The sequence below is a fragment of the Seriola aureovittata genome, chromosome 23 (assembly GCF_021018895.1).
Source record: "Seriola aureovittata isolate HTS-2021-v1 ecotype China chromosome 23, ASM2101889v1, whole genome shotgun sequence".
NCBI classification, from domain to species: Eukaryota; Metazoa; Chordata; class Actinopteri; order Carangiformes; family Carangidae; genus Seriola; species Seriola aureovittata.
This window is the reverse complement of record NC_079386.1, coordinates 11,497,982-11,512,270: the sequence shown is the minus strand read 5'-3', so window position 1 is coordinate 11,512,270 and position 14,289 is coordinate 11,497,982. Positions and strand designations below refer to the sequence as shown.

At 38.9% G+C, this 14,289-nt stretch overlaps 1 protein-coding gene across 2 annotated transcripts; it reads left to right on the top strand.

Moving 5' to 3' along the window:
- The first annotated feature begins 2,638 nt into the window (after positions 1-2,638).
- dthd1 (death domain containing 1) lies at positions 2,639-14,289 on the top strand. Of its 2 annotated transcripts, none has more exons than XM_056369279.1 (11): positions 2,639-2,720; positions 2,884-3,352; positions 3,769-4,279; positions 5,058-5,388; positions 6,312-6,491; positions 7,013-7,272; positions 7,443-7,598; positions 10,919-11,208; positions 12,238-12,488; positions 12,595-12,649; positions 13,525-14,289. In XM_056369279.1, exons 2-11 carry the CDS (start codon positions 2,890-2,892, stop codon positions 13,830-13,832), a joined length of 2,805 nt encoding a protein of 934 aa, XP_056225254.1. In that variant the 5' UTR covers positions 2,639-2,720; positions 2,884-2,889; the 3' UTR covers positions 13,833-14,289. The 2 variants fall into 2 exon arrangements, with proteins under 2 accessions (XP_056225254.1, XP_056225253.1); XM_056369278.1 differs by having other exon boundaries at positions 12,592-12,649.

Genomic DNA, 14,289 nt, shown 5'->3' with positions numbered 1-14,289 from the left:
TTTCCGTTCCCTCTCTCTCTCTCTCTGTTCAGGCGTTTCAGAGCAACTCCACGCCCATTTCAGCGAAGGGCCTGGGGCTCAGCGACAGCAGAGGCATGAATTGCAGAAGTGCAGTCCTCACCTTGCCTTAATTTGTGCTGCCACTGTAGCCAAACACTGCAGGCTGTGACAGTGTTAATGTTGCAGCTGGACTTAGTTGCAACACTCACCATTAATCTCTTTGAGCTCTGATTTTTCTAAATAAGACTGTTTCCACTTTTAAAAAAGAAGAAAGAAAAAAAATGTGTGCATGCTTGTGTGAAGCATTGGAGGGCAGCAAAGTGGAGGAACTTGTGATGTTTTGCTGGGAATACATGGCATGTCCCAGCTTGATCCTGAGGCCCCAGGCTATGCATTCAGCAGAGACAGGAATGCATCAGGCACTGGTGAAAAGTAACTTAGTATATTTACTCAAGTACTGTAAATATACTAGACAGATAGTAGACAGATAGTAGACAGATAGTAGACAGCTTTAATTACTTATTACACAATGGATAGTGTAACAAGCTTATAAAATACAATGCATTGTTAAAGATTAAACCAGTGGTTTACAAACTTTTTTTACTTCAGACTTCTTACACAAAGCAGTGTGAACTCAGGGTCACATTTCAGATGTCTGCATTGTTAACAGCCTAATCAAATAGTGATTTTTTTTTCAACACTACTTCTACTATTATTAATCACCATCATCATCATCATCATCACAGGTTTTTGAAATAACATATAATGTGACAGATTTTTTACCTTTATCTATAAATAAATAAATCAATAAATAAATCAAATGAAAAATATATACATTTAAAATAGTAGTATAAAAACTACAAAACATAAGAAAGTATCAAGATAAAAACACAAACACCTGAAGTGCATGGGTCCATCAAAACCTAAGTAAACCTTAGCTTTCGGTCCCACATGGTCCCACACAAAATATGTAACACATCTGGGTGTTTGTTGTTCCACAAGTGAACATTATCAGGACAAATAAGTGAATAATAGTTTTCAGAATCAGCCACATGATGGTGACAGAGAGCTGCAGTACTGTGGCTTTTAGGCAACAAGGACTTGTCAGAGCTAACCATTGGTTAGCTATTATGTTATTGTGTTAGATGAATGTATACATATCAGAAATCTGATCAGAAATTTTGATTTGCTATTCAATGATTAGTAAGGCCACTACATTTAAAGAAAAGAGCTCATATGAAAATTGGCCCCAATCTCATAAATTGAAGGGGAATTAGAGGGGGGGCTTGTTACCCTGTCAAGGGGACTTAACCTGGTTTACCCTACAGTTTGTAGTGTAAGCCACATGATGGTGACAGAGAGCTGCAGTACTGTGGCTTCAGGTAACGATGACTTCAATGTCAAACGAAACTGAATTCTGTTTATCTGCTTCAGTTTCAGATTCCTGCTGTTGTACATGCTGGCTCACTGTCACACTGTCATGACTTAGTAGGATGCTTGAATATAACAGAGCCATCATTATTAATGTTGTTACAGTGCTTTACTGCCTGCTTTGAAAACAGCCCATTGAGATTTGTGTGATGAAGGAAAATGATTTTCTTCAAATAAATAAAGATAATCAACAAACCAAAAAGGTTTGTTTTTCACTAATATGTTTTCTGGTAAATATGTTTACATTGTCTTATTACCCTGTTGAATAAATGTAATCCAACTTTGACATTTCAAACCTGAGTTTAATTTATGGAACTTTTGTCAATCCATCCATCTTCTAAACCCAAACACTGTTGAAACACTGTACTCAAGTTTAATACAGAGGTCTTGTACTTGTACTATTATCATTTTATATTACTTAATACTTGTACTGCACTACATGTTTGAGAGAAATATACCACTCACTTTTTTGTAAATAAGATTTTAACGAAAGAAATATGAGGAACTTATAAAATACAATGCAGCGCTTTACTTTGAAACAAACAAGTAGTCTGTGAAGTACCTTCTAGTTGGCTATGCATCGACCCATTACATCATAATATAATGATATTCAACAATACATTATTGATAATATAGCACTCTAAAGGAGTATTTTTGCATAATTAGTACTTTTGTTTCTTTGAGACCATTTTGCTTATGATACTTATGTACTTCAATTGAGTAGTTTTAGACTGTGGTATTTGTCTTGAACTTCAGTAAAGGGTCTGGATACTGGATACTCCTTCCACTGTCTATGTCTTGGGACTGTAAAATCAGGAATTCTACTTAAAACAAAATGACATTCTGCACAGTATTAAAATGCTCTAAAGCCACAATTTAATTCTATATCATCCTCCCCAACATACACAGGCCTTTAAAACACATGGCATTTCTGATATTTGAAATAAAAATAAAATGTGAAATTCTTCACTGAGTTCAGGAGTGGGTGAAGTTGAAGAGCTCTTTTACTGTCTGGACATACAAGCAGTAAAATGAGTGACGGAAGAATAGAGGAGAGGGATGAGATGTCTGGAAGACAGCAGTCTGTCTTCCTGTGAATCTTTTACTCTGTGGCTCCTCTTTTGTCTCTCCCTGCCACGCCTCCAGGGGTCGCCTTGGCAACATGTTTTACTGCTGGCAGCCATATAAATACAGCATTGGCTCCTGTAAACTGGGATAGCTGTGCACAGGAACACTCAATGCCAAGGACACAGCGAACAAGGAGGATTCGGCTTCAAATCTAAAAGGAGGTAGACGACAGAATACATTTATTCTTGGTGAATATTAGATATTATTCACCAATATTTTGTTAAAGCAATGAATTGTTTTTTGCTATATACAACATGATTTGAAAAGGGGGCAGGAAACAGGCCAGATTAGACATTTGTGACTCTTATATGTTGTATTTTTCAGCTCAGCATGGATGACGATCTGCTGGCGAATAAACAGACAGATGAAGCTGAGTCTCTCCATGGCGGGAGCGAGGAGGAGAGTCTCCTCAACATGTTGACTGAAACTATTCAGGGGGTTGAAGCTGACAGACAATCCACAGATCATTACAAGCAAACAGTGGGTGGGAGGAGGTGCACAGGAAAAGAACCAGGTAGAGGAGAGGAAATACAGAGAGGGAGTGAAGAAAGGATGCTCAGTCCAGCAGAGGATGAGGAGGAGGATGAAGAGGAAGGAGAGGGGAGAGGAAGGAATACTAATGAAGAGCAGTTGGAGAAAGAATGCAAACAAAAAGTTCTGCGAGTGCTGAAGGAGCTGAGTGTTTTTCATTCAGAGCGAGTGGCAGCCTGGAAAGAAGCCCTCAGAGAATGTGCCTCCATGCTCAACAAGTGTCCACCAGGGGGCGGTGATCAGCAGTGTACGTCTACATTGGGTATGGAAGTTGATCTCATTGATACATATCTTTTCCTACCTTTTAGAAGACATTGGAAAAGTAAAAATATCTTAACACAGTGAGTCTTTGTGTAGAGGTAACAACTAGACTTTGATTAGTTAAAGGAGTTCAAGTGTCAGTTCACTGTAAGCGGGGAAAGGAGTTGAAGTGTCAGTTGAAGTAGAGACACTGAAGGAAGTGTCAGTGGATGTTTAAATGTAAGCATCGTCCCTAAATGATTTTTAAAGCAGATATTTAAAATGTATTTTTAAGGCAAATACCTACAAACATTATATACAAACTTCAAAACACCACATTTGACTTCATTATGAATAGTTCACAAAATTCAAAAATAATTCTGTTCTTTTTTTTTGTTGCCAGCAGTTGCCCATGTACAATATGCTTGTTTTTTTCAGAGCCAGACTGTAAAGCCATATCTTGTTCAGACTCCCTCAGTGATACTTTTCAGAGTATAGTGGAGGACACAGAGAAAATTATGCAAAAACTGAGCACAATCATAACCAAACTGGATGCAGAAATTGTCCAATTATCTGCAAAAGAAGCACCAAGTGTGGATGCAGCACTTCAGGACACCAGAGACTCAGAAACTTCAGCGGAACCTGAAGATTGCAACAATCACCTGAGCTCCGGTGATCCATGTGAATCCGACTCTGGGCGTAAACAGAAGGATGAGGATGAAGGTGATCAAAGCTACACAAGGCCGTCAACAGACACTGAGCAAACATCAGACTGCAATGATGTGAAAGACACAGGGAAAGAATTGGAGGTCAAAGGTCAAGTGAGTGATAATGAGGTCTGTGTTTATCCAGTGAGTCAGACTGAGTTACTGAAGGAGACAGAAAAGAATGCAGAGAAAATCAATGTCAAGGGCAAAGAACAGACAAAGAGTGAATGGATCACACTGGGGTAAGTTGACAAAATCATCATCTTTGGTTGTTAAAATCATTATCTAATATTGATGTCTGGTTCTTCATTTTAGACACATTTAACCAAACTTAAGCCAGAAGCATTTTATGTACTCTTATAAACAAGAAAGTGAGTGATCTCCACTAGAATACAATTGACAACAAACAGATTTCTGCTTATGAAGAGTAAATCAGTTGATTCTGCTCCCACCTGTGTTGACAGCAAAAATGCTATTTAACCTAATGGGTTTTCGAAGACAGTAAAACATGTCAACAAGTCCTATCACTAAAAAAAAAAGTCTGGAAATGATTTGATTCCTTCCCCTCATTTCCCTTGCTCAGTGATACAGAAGCAAACTCTCTGCACTGCTTTATTACAAGGTGCACACGTTTTGACCACCTAGTCTCCCCATAGCCTGCTATTTCCCACAGTTCACTGTCAGGTCAATGCCCACATTTGTCCAAAGGCCAAACAAATCAGGAAAATTCAGATCAGAAGGGCAGGACAAGTCTGGGAGAGGCTGATATGGAAAATGTGTGTGCTTCAGCATTTTAGAAATTCTTAAGATGGTTGCATTTTTAAATCAGAAATGTTGCTTGAAGATAATAATATTTCTGCTACAAATTCTACTACTCCTATTACAGCCTCTAATATTAATAGCAATTAGGAGCTTTTTCATGTTGCTTACAATCTCCCATGTTTCTTGTTTCAGCTTGAATTTCACAGCTTAATGTTTTTAATCTGTGTACATACTGTATCTATTTGAAATAATATCTAGGCTCACTGGTAAAATGGAGGACAGCCAATCAAACATACCAGATGCATGCTTTATTAGAGCACCTATGGGTGTGGCTGAAGTCCTGATGTGTGAAGTGGCAGACGCCTTCAGCTGCCTAATGGTGACCGGCACTGAGGAGCTGGTGAGCAGGGTGATCAGGGTCAAAGTTCAAGACAGAGCCAACTTCCACTTCCCTGTGACCGTGGTTGTGCCTTTCTGCGCGCGCTACCGTGGCAGCTACAGGGATGTCACTGTCAAGATAATGGATGGGAAGAGGAGGGTGAGCTACGTCACTCCTGTAACAACAGAGGGCACGTATGGAGGACAGAGGGTAAAATTTTATATTAAACATATGTTCACTTATTTTAATTTTCAAAACTGCATGAACAAAAACTGTATATTTTGATCTATGTGTGCTTTTCATTGACAGGTCAAACTTAACTGAAAAAAATTAACATACATAAATTAGTCGCACAAAAATGTGTAACCTTTGCATGCAGTATAGCACATTAGCATAGGACCTGGGAGGCATAAATAAAGCTTGACTTTCTTCCTAAAAACATGTTTTGAATGTAGCATTGAGGGATTGCAATGAAGGCAGTGTTTCCAAATATAGTGTCTTCTCAATTATTCCAAGCCCAGAGAGACTCTGGGGACCCTGAAGATTATCCACATTGTTGGGTGTGATGCCTGTTTGAAGAAGATATAAATCTCAGTGATGAGTTTGTGATGCAACATTCAAAATAAAACCAATGAAAAAGAGGTCATCATGAACCAGGGGGGGATAAAAATGTAGACTGAACAAGGTTTTTTCTTTCTTATTTAAAACCGAAATAAAAACCTAATCTGGATCTAAGTTTCTATGTAATACATATTCAGTGTGAATAGTGAAGGTTAATTTGTACCCAAACTAATATACGTATGAGAGACTTTTCTAATTCTGTTCCATCTATTATTTGAAGAGTAATGTTGTCTGTATTTCATAGAGAATGGGAATGAGTTCTTATTTTTCTGCATTCAGGGTTCATTTTAATTGGAATAGTGAGTTTGTAGCCAAACAGCAGTTTGTAGCCAGCTGAATAGATAACGGCATCATCTGCATAGAGATAAAACGTCGCTGGGTGGATGTTCTTTCCTATGTTGTTTTGAATTGAAAAATAAACAGGTTCTAATTTAGAGCCTTGTGGTGCACTGATTCATATACTTTGGCTGAAAAAGGTAATTTCATTTATGTGTCATTTATGTCTTCATCAGGGCTCATTTGCAGAAGTGAAGGTGTACTCCCTGGGTTTCTTTGCAGTTGTTTCCTGTCTAAAAAGAGAAAATTACACCGTTCCCAGTAGGGGTTTGTCACTCAAGCTCCCCATGGACCAGCGCATTTGTCTCAACTACCTCCCAGGAGCCTTCACTGCTCCAGTAATGGCACAGGTCATGGTATGGAGATGACTTGAATTGATCATTATCCATCTTTCTCTCCATTTGACTTTTAATACAAGCATGGTATTGCAAAATTCATTGGTTTACACAACTTATTTGTTGTGGGCTATTTGGGATTGAGAGTTGGGTAAAACTCCTGTGTAAATTTGAGATCAGCCCTCCGACTCAGTATTCAAAAAAGTGGAATTGTTCCAGAAATGATATAAAAACAAAGTAAGACATGGTAAGGGAAAAGGGACATAAAAAACAAAAGAGAGAAGGAGAAAAAAAACCAGCTGTGGCTAATATTTGAATTGACTTCAGAGTGTAATCATCCGTGAACTAACTTCACCACAGCTGTTTGTTGCTTGATTGTACGTCAAAAACCAATGTCTCCCACTCTGCACGGCTCTCTCAGACAAACCAGCATGCTGTTGGCGAAAGAAAAGTGTGGAGGAAAAAATATATATTTTCATATCACACTCCACTCTGTCTAAACTGCTGCCTAAATAATGCAGAACAGCTGTTTCCTGCTTCAGATCCAGCCGTTAGACGCCGTCCTCCTGGCTGCTGTCAAATCCAGAAGTGATGTCTATTATTCAGTGGTGTCTACGAGCCCACTACTCTACCTCACCCACCCGACCTCACAGCCCCTGAGACGACCCCTCACTGTCACCCTGCCCTGTCCCCCGAACCCTGAAAGAAAGAGGAAGATAAGGGGACAAGGTGAAGAGACAAAACATCACCACACCCACTCTGTTTATCCAGCATGGGATCAACCTGCTGGCCACAGAGTGAGGTAAGATAAAGCCTCTTTGTGTTTGTCTTAATTAAATTAAATTAAATAAGATTTAATATCCCTGCACTTTGAAGCTCACACATGACTATACAATGCTAACAAAAATATATTAAAAGCAGGGCTTTTTCTTGTGATAGGGTATTTTACATTGGTTTTGATATCTCTGTCAGAATACTGGGTGCCTTGAAGTCCTCAAAGGAAACGTCCAATGAGCAACTGATTGTTCTGGGCTCAAAGGATAAACAGTGGACCGTCCTGGAGAAAGTCATGGTCAGAAACCAGCAGGACGGACTGGCATCCTTTGAGCTGACAGAGAACTTTGACAGGTTTGTAAGATCAGGGTTTCTCCTTTTAAAAAAATCCCTGGTGCAAAAGTAAATAGCTGATGAGAATCATTAATAAGATTAGTAAAAATCTGTTTTATTTAAATAGGCCTTTAAATACAAGACATTAATCAAAGGTGATTTACAGGACAAGGAACATAATAAAATAAAATACATACATTAAGAGAAATGCAAACACACAATACAGTATTTGCCCACAGACTTACTATGCACAGAATCAAAGTAAGAGATTGGACACACTCAAAAGCCAGTAACCACTTGATTATGTCCTTGACCAAGGCCTCCCCTGCAGGGAGGCAGGAGCAAAGGTTGTGTTAGAAACCTTGCTGAAGAGCAATGCTCTGCGCCAGCTTGAGGCTACAAAGAGACACTTGGGTCAAAATATTGACAGTTACACTAAATTGGATATGAAAGCCTGAATGATTTTCTTATTTTGTTATTGTAACATCTGTTATCTATTTGAATCTCTGATCTATATTTCTGACAAATTTGGAAAAAAAGATATGTAACTGGTCATAATAAACTGGGCCAATTTAAAAGTATAGCATAGGTATAGCATTAACAGCTGTTTGCGTACCAGTCTTGCCAAGAGCTCAGTCATCTGAGCAGCCCTACTTCTTCAGGGCAGACTGGACGCTACAGTAACTCGGTATAGGAAAATGATGAGACAGTCTGACCGGGCCGGGGCTAGCTGGTTAGCATGCTAACTTCAGTAGAAGAAAAGAAGTGATAGAAAATAGAAAGCAAAACAAGAGGGATGATGTTTGATGCTGAACTCACAACATTCCTTTTGACTGGTATACAGCTGTTGATTCTAAAATTAGCTATATAGCAATAGCAAAACCTACAAATAGCTCCTTTAACATGTTTATTGTGAGCATATCTATGACATCACTTCTCAGTGGATGTGTTGTTGCACTTTCCAACTTAACAAGACAACAGCACAAACTGCAATGTGAGGCAGAAACATCCAGAGCAGAACTACAGACAGTGCAGACAGCCCCAGGGTCAGACGAGTAGGGTAACGCTCATTTTTAGCTTCATTTGTCTTAGGTTCACTGCTGATTTGAACAGTTTGTCCATCCACAAGAAGTACAATCTGAAAAACACACAGCGTAATATCAAAACTGTTTCATGATGTGCTACAGGTGCAGTACATGTGCTGGGATGCCAAACTGTAATAATTTTCTTACTAAATCTCCTTGTTCCTGAGCCTTCCTACTGAAGTCCACCAGCCACTGCAGCTGATTTGAAGGACTGTAGGTTTTCAGTTTGTTGCTGTTGTCTACCATACACAGTATCACTATGCGCTGGCTGCTCACAGCCCAGATGAGGATGTGACAAATCCTGTGTCTGACCACAGAACAGAAATAGTTCTTAAGCGCTGCAGATCAATTTAATAGTTTTCATTTCCTGTTTGTACCTTTTTGCTGAGATGCAGTTGACAGATGTTGACTCCGGGTTCACATGTCTCTCAGGGGAACCAGGAAACTGTATTAATCTCATAAAATCAGATCCATGCTGTGCTGCTCTTGTCACATCAAGGAAACTGTTGAGAATGGAACACACACACAGAACAGTAAACACTGTCTTGATTGATGCACAACAGAATATTTTTTTGTGTGAATGAGAGTAACTGAAAGTCCCTTAACACCTCTCAGTGAAGTACAGTCTTTTCAGTTTTTGTTTTGCGAGGGAGTTAGCCTGCAAGATACAGAAAGTCAAAACTGTGCTCATGTTTTTATAAAGAAAAACAAAAAACATGTAGGAATGAAATTGAGCATTTTGAATTTGTTTTAGAATTTGTTTTAGCCAAAGAGAGCAGACATAGTGTTGTCTTAACAAGATTTGAGTAATTAAATGATATTTTGATAATAAATAGGATTTTTCTTCAGCTGGACATGATTTTTAGGTTTCTCACAAAACGTATTTGGTGTCTGAAGCCCACGAGTCCAATGAGTGTGTTTGATAGACGCAGCAGCTTAGCAGGATCCTGGGCCGTCCTCACAGCCACATCCAAACATAGACTGCCAGCTGTGACTGTCATCAGGAGCCCTCCAACCACATAGACGAGATAGAAGACTTTACCCCTGGTCACACACAAAGAGAGCAAGAATAGAAAGAGAAAGTTAGGGAGTGAGGCTTCACATATCTGGGGAGAACGGTCCTTTGTGAAGTCTTTTGAAATTCATGGATTCTTACTTGTGGACATTCAGCTCTGGTGGAAATTTCAACATGGAGATAGATGTTTGATGTGTTGATGCGAGCCACTGCAGGAACAAAACAAACATGTAAATATGATCAATTAAACACACTTTTATATGTGTAGAGCAGAAATTATTGTGGTGTTCAGCAGAAATAGCCAAATCTCCAGCCATCTTACTGTCATATTTAATCTTAGTAAGTTTTAAAAGTAAGAAAGATTCTTTTAGTTCTGTTGGTTAAATTTGCAATATTTTGTTAGTTTGCTTTTCTACTGTTGGATATACCATAACAAAATCTTTGGTACTGGTCTTTAAAAAACGTCATCATCATTACAACATTAATTTTACTTCTCAGTGTAGTTTTGTTAACTTTTTTAATATAATGGTTAATAATGATAATCAAATTTAATTCAGTTTAATCTCTTTAGTATGTCCTCGAAGATTATCTTATTGTATATAAAGAACATGAACTCACCACTCATGCAACTCCTGTTCCACCTCTCTGGCCTTTTGATGTTAAAAGTATATGTCTGTTATTCAAACATGTTAAAGTATAGGAGACAGAATGACAAGAAATGAAATGTGAAGTGCTACAACACTTACAGCAAGCTTTCCTTTACATAAGAGGTTTAAAAGAGGCAGTATGGAATTCAAATGCTTTGAATTCCAGGCTTTAGCATTTCTATGTCAGAACATAATCACACATTTATGGTGAAAGTGTTAATAAATCTCTAGAGAAATATAAGCAATGAGAAAATAAAGGTATCTGACTGCCTGTCTGATTTAGTCACCAGTTTAAAAAAATCATTAAGAATATTAGTTGTAAATCGTGAACTGTTCCTTTAATAAGAATGGAGCCTGATTATTTCCTGAAACTCTTTCTCTTGTTCTTATCTAAAACAGCTTGCCTTGGGAATAATGTGTGTACAGTAGGTAATATGAATTCTTTACTCTGTATTAAGTGTATTAAGTCTGTATTCTGCCCACGATAACAGACTCATCTCTTCCTTTTATTCAGCCACAATCTAATCTCTTCACTGAGCTCAACTTCTTAACTTTGGGTCTGTCTCTGTCTGCCTCTCCCCTCCCTCCCCTCAGACTGCTGCTGGTTCGTCTCCTCTCCCCACTGCAGCCTTGTCATCTCACCTCCCTGGCAGAGGAGCTGGAGGAGTCGGTCGGCTGCCACGCAGTCACTGTCGTCCTCCAGCACCGGCAGGACAAGCCTCACACTGTCCTGTTAGCTGCCCTGCCCAGCCGGGACCTCAGCTGGGAACTGAACAAACTGCGAGCTCAGGGCTACAGCGGCCTCCTGGAGACCTCATCAGACATCTCCATGTGTGAAGGAGACCAGCTTCTGCTACGTTTCAGTGGCAACATCACCTCCACAGGTGGGGTGTGAAGTTGACATACAATGGGCCTGTGACAGAAACAATCACATTTTGAATCTGTTTGCTCATGCAAAGTTTTCACTTATCCAATAAAATATCTCAACATGGATTGGCACACACAAAAAACGGTTGGTTCATGGTTCCCATAGGATGACTTGATATAACTTTGGTGATTCTCTGATATTTCATCTAACACTACTGTTAGGTCAAATTTTCAGTTTGTCCATTACTTTGGTTTGTGACCAAAAACCTGCAAAACAAATGAAATCCCCATCAGGCTTGGTTTAACAAATGTTATTATGCTAGTATAACTAATACTGCCTGCTAGCTAAACTCCCACACCAGGGTTCATATTTAAACATTCAACAGGTAAAATATGTTCTGAAACATACCTGACCATGGCAAATAATAAAGCAAAACCTCCATGTAACTCCAGCTCCTGCAAAAAGTAAATATATAAAGCAGAGGTTAGCTTAGTTTACAGCAACTTTAAGCTAGCAGTGCTAGCAATGTTTAAAAGCAACGTTTGAAGAGCTAATTTGCTGAAAATACACATTGAGGGGTGAAGACAGACATTATAATATTGCTATATACATAATTAGCAATGCAAAATAGTCAGCTATTAAAACTTATTTGATGGATTTTCAGTAATTATGTAAGCAAGAGATTGATAATCATTACCTGTTTCCTATAAGTATGTTAGCATTGGCACATTAGCATGTAGCTCAAAGCTGAACCTGCAGCCTCGCCTTCATACAGAGGGAAAAAGGCTGAAAGAAAATATTTCACAACATATCAGACTCTGCTCTAATTAAATGGTTCTCCTTTGTCCATATACAATAAACCAAACTCACCATTATTATCTTTTGCCTCAAGATAGATCTTTCTTCACTCTTAAGTGATGTGTTTTTTTTTCATGATATACTCGCTGAGTCTTGATTCAGTTATTTTTCATATCTGCATTAACCCCAGATAACACTGACTTAAATGAAATCATCTTTCTTTTTAAATATTCTTCTTTTGCAATAGGAACTCAAAACAACCAAAATGACGTCCCACAGGAGGGAATCGCCTTTCACAGTCAGCGCATCAATCACCTCTTAGTGCATCTAACTGAAGTGGATCCATTTGGGAACCACAGCTCCCCCCACTACAAGGGGACGGCTGTGTTTTACAAGGTGACCAGAGGTGAGCTGGAGTGGCGAGGGGACAAAGCCGCCCCGAAGGACGGAAAGCTCCTGGGAGATCCTGTGTGTAAGCTGTCTCTGACTTTACCCAAGGTGAAGAAGCATTCACAGAGATATTCAACATTATACTTGATGTGATAACGTTGACCTTACGATGAAAGAATATTCTTACATACTTCATTTTGTTTCATCTCAGAAGGTGAGAAGCATTAATCGGCCCATCACAGCCAGAGTGAAGATATGTGAGGAAACAGGTGGGTGAAGTGCCTTTTATCTATCATAAATGCATGCATAGTTCTTTTCCCCACTATAGCATAGTTTCCATCCTTGGTCTTTCTCCTCACACACTTTTCCTGCACACTGAAGCATTCCTTGTCTGTGATAATATGTCTACAATTTCAAATAAATGTAATAATCTGTAATGTTTTGAAATGGATTCAATTGCTGTGGTGCTGCTTATTGCTTTAACACTGATCAATATTTCAGTATTAGTATCATTAATCTGGTAACTTTTAATGGAATCGTATCATATCATGAAGTACATTATCATATTGTATAGTATCAAGTACAGTTCTACTTTATTTGAGTATTTCCAATTTTTATAATCTTATAATCCACTGCATTTCAGAGGGAAATATTAAACATTTATCTGATATTTTTTCTTTGAAAAAAATTGGTTAAAAAAAAATCCAGTAAGAATATTTCGACCTGTTTTAATACAAATCCATTCATAGTAGTTCATTCATTTCAACCTGTTTTCATTTAAATTCTAAACAAGTTAAAGTATATTCACTGCAAAATAAGGTTATGAGAACTCTTAGACAGAAATGTCTGTATAAAACTGGAGGCTTTTGCCGATTAGACTGCAGAAGATTTCATAAATTTACTTAAAATTTAAAATCACTTCACAGCTACAACAAAAATGATGCTCACACATCAGTGATATCAATCATAACCATATGAAAGGGGCCAACTTTTTGATAGTTGCACCAAATTCATTGCATCACTGACTATTTTTGCATAAATTAGCCATAATTTGATAAGTATCAGGAAACACCTTTGATGTTGTGAAAATTATTTCAACCACATTGCTCATTCCTCCATCCTTCATCTCTTGCCCACCCACCAGACTCCCTGCCAGACTCTCTTCTTCTCTGGCTGGCTGGGGAACTTTCAGAGGAAGAAATAGCCCTGTTGGCGCTCTCCCTGCGTCTCCGTCGTAGCGCTGCACAACTGGTGAAGCTCCGGGCCGGGGACAGCCTGTCCACGCAGGCCTTCCACGTCCTGGCCATGTGGAGGAGGGCGCTACCCGCTGCTCCACACCAACCCAAGGCCTCTCAGCTGGCTCACTGCTTGGCCAAGAGCGGCAGGCCAGATCTGGCCAGAGAGCTGCTTCTGCGACAGGCTGCTGCCACCAGACACGGCTCACTGAAATAAAGAGACTTAAAAAGCAAAGATCACACAGATCTTTTACTGCTGCTCATGAACATGGGTGTCAAATGAGGTGCTCGCAGTGCTTTGTTTGATCCACAAGGGGTCAGCATTGCCCTGTGAGAGTCTGTGCTGTCTTCAGACATGAGTTAAATTTTTAAGTTACTGGTTGTAACCCCTTTTGGCGAGTGACCCTTAAAAAATGAAGCTATCTACTTGTGACTCTACTTGTCATCAGTGATTGATTATGTGTATGAGTTATTGCTAAGTCAACCACAAAGCTTTTATCTGAGTAGTTTTAGAAATCTAAGAACAAAACATTATTCATTTAATCAAGAAAAAAGCAAACATTAGAGGGAATAGGTTATCAGAAACAAATTAATTTGTCTATTTTATTAGCCATTTGTAATTGACACCTTGCCTCAAACTATGTGTTGTAATGCAATAAATCTAATCAATCTGA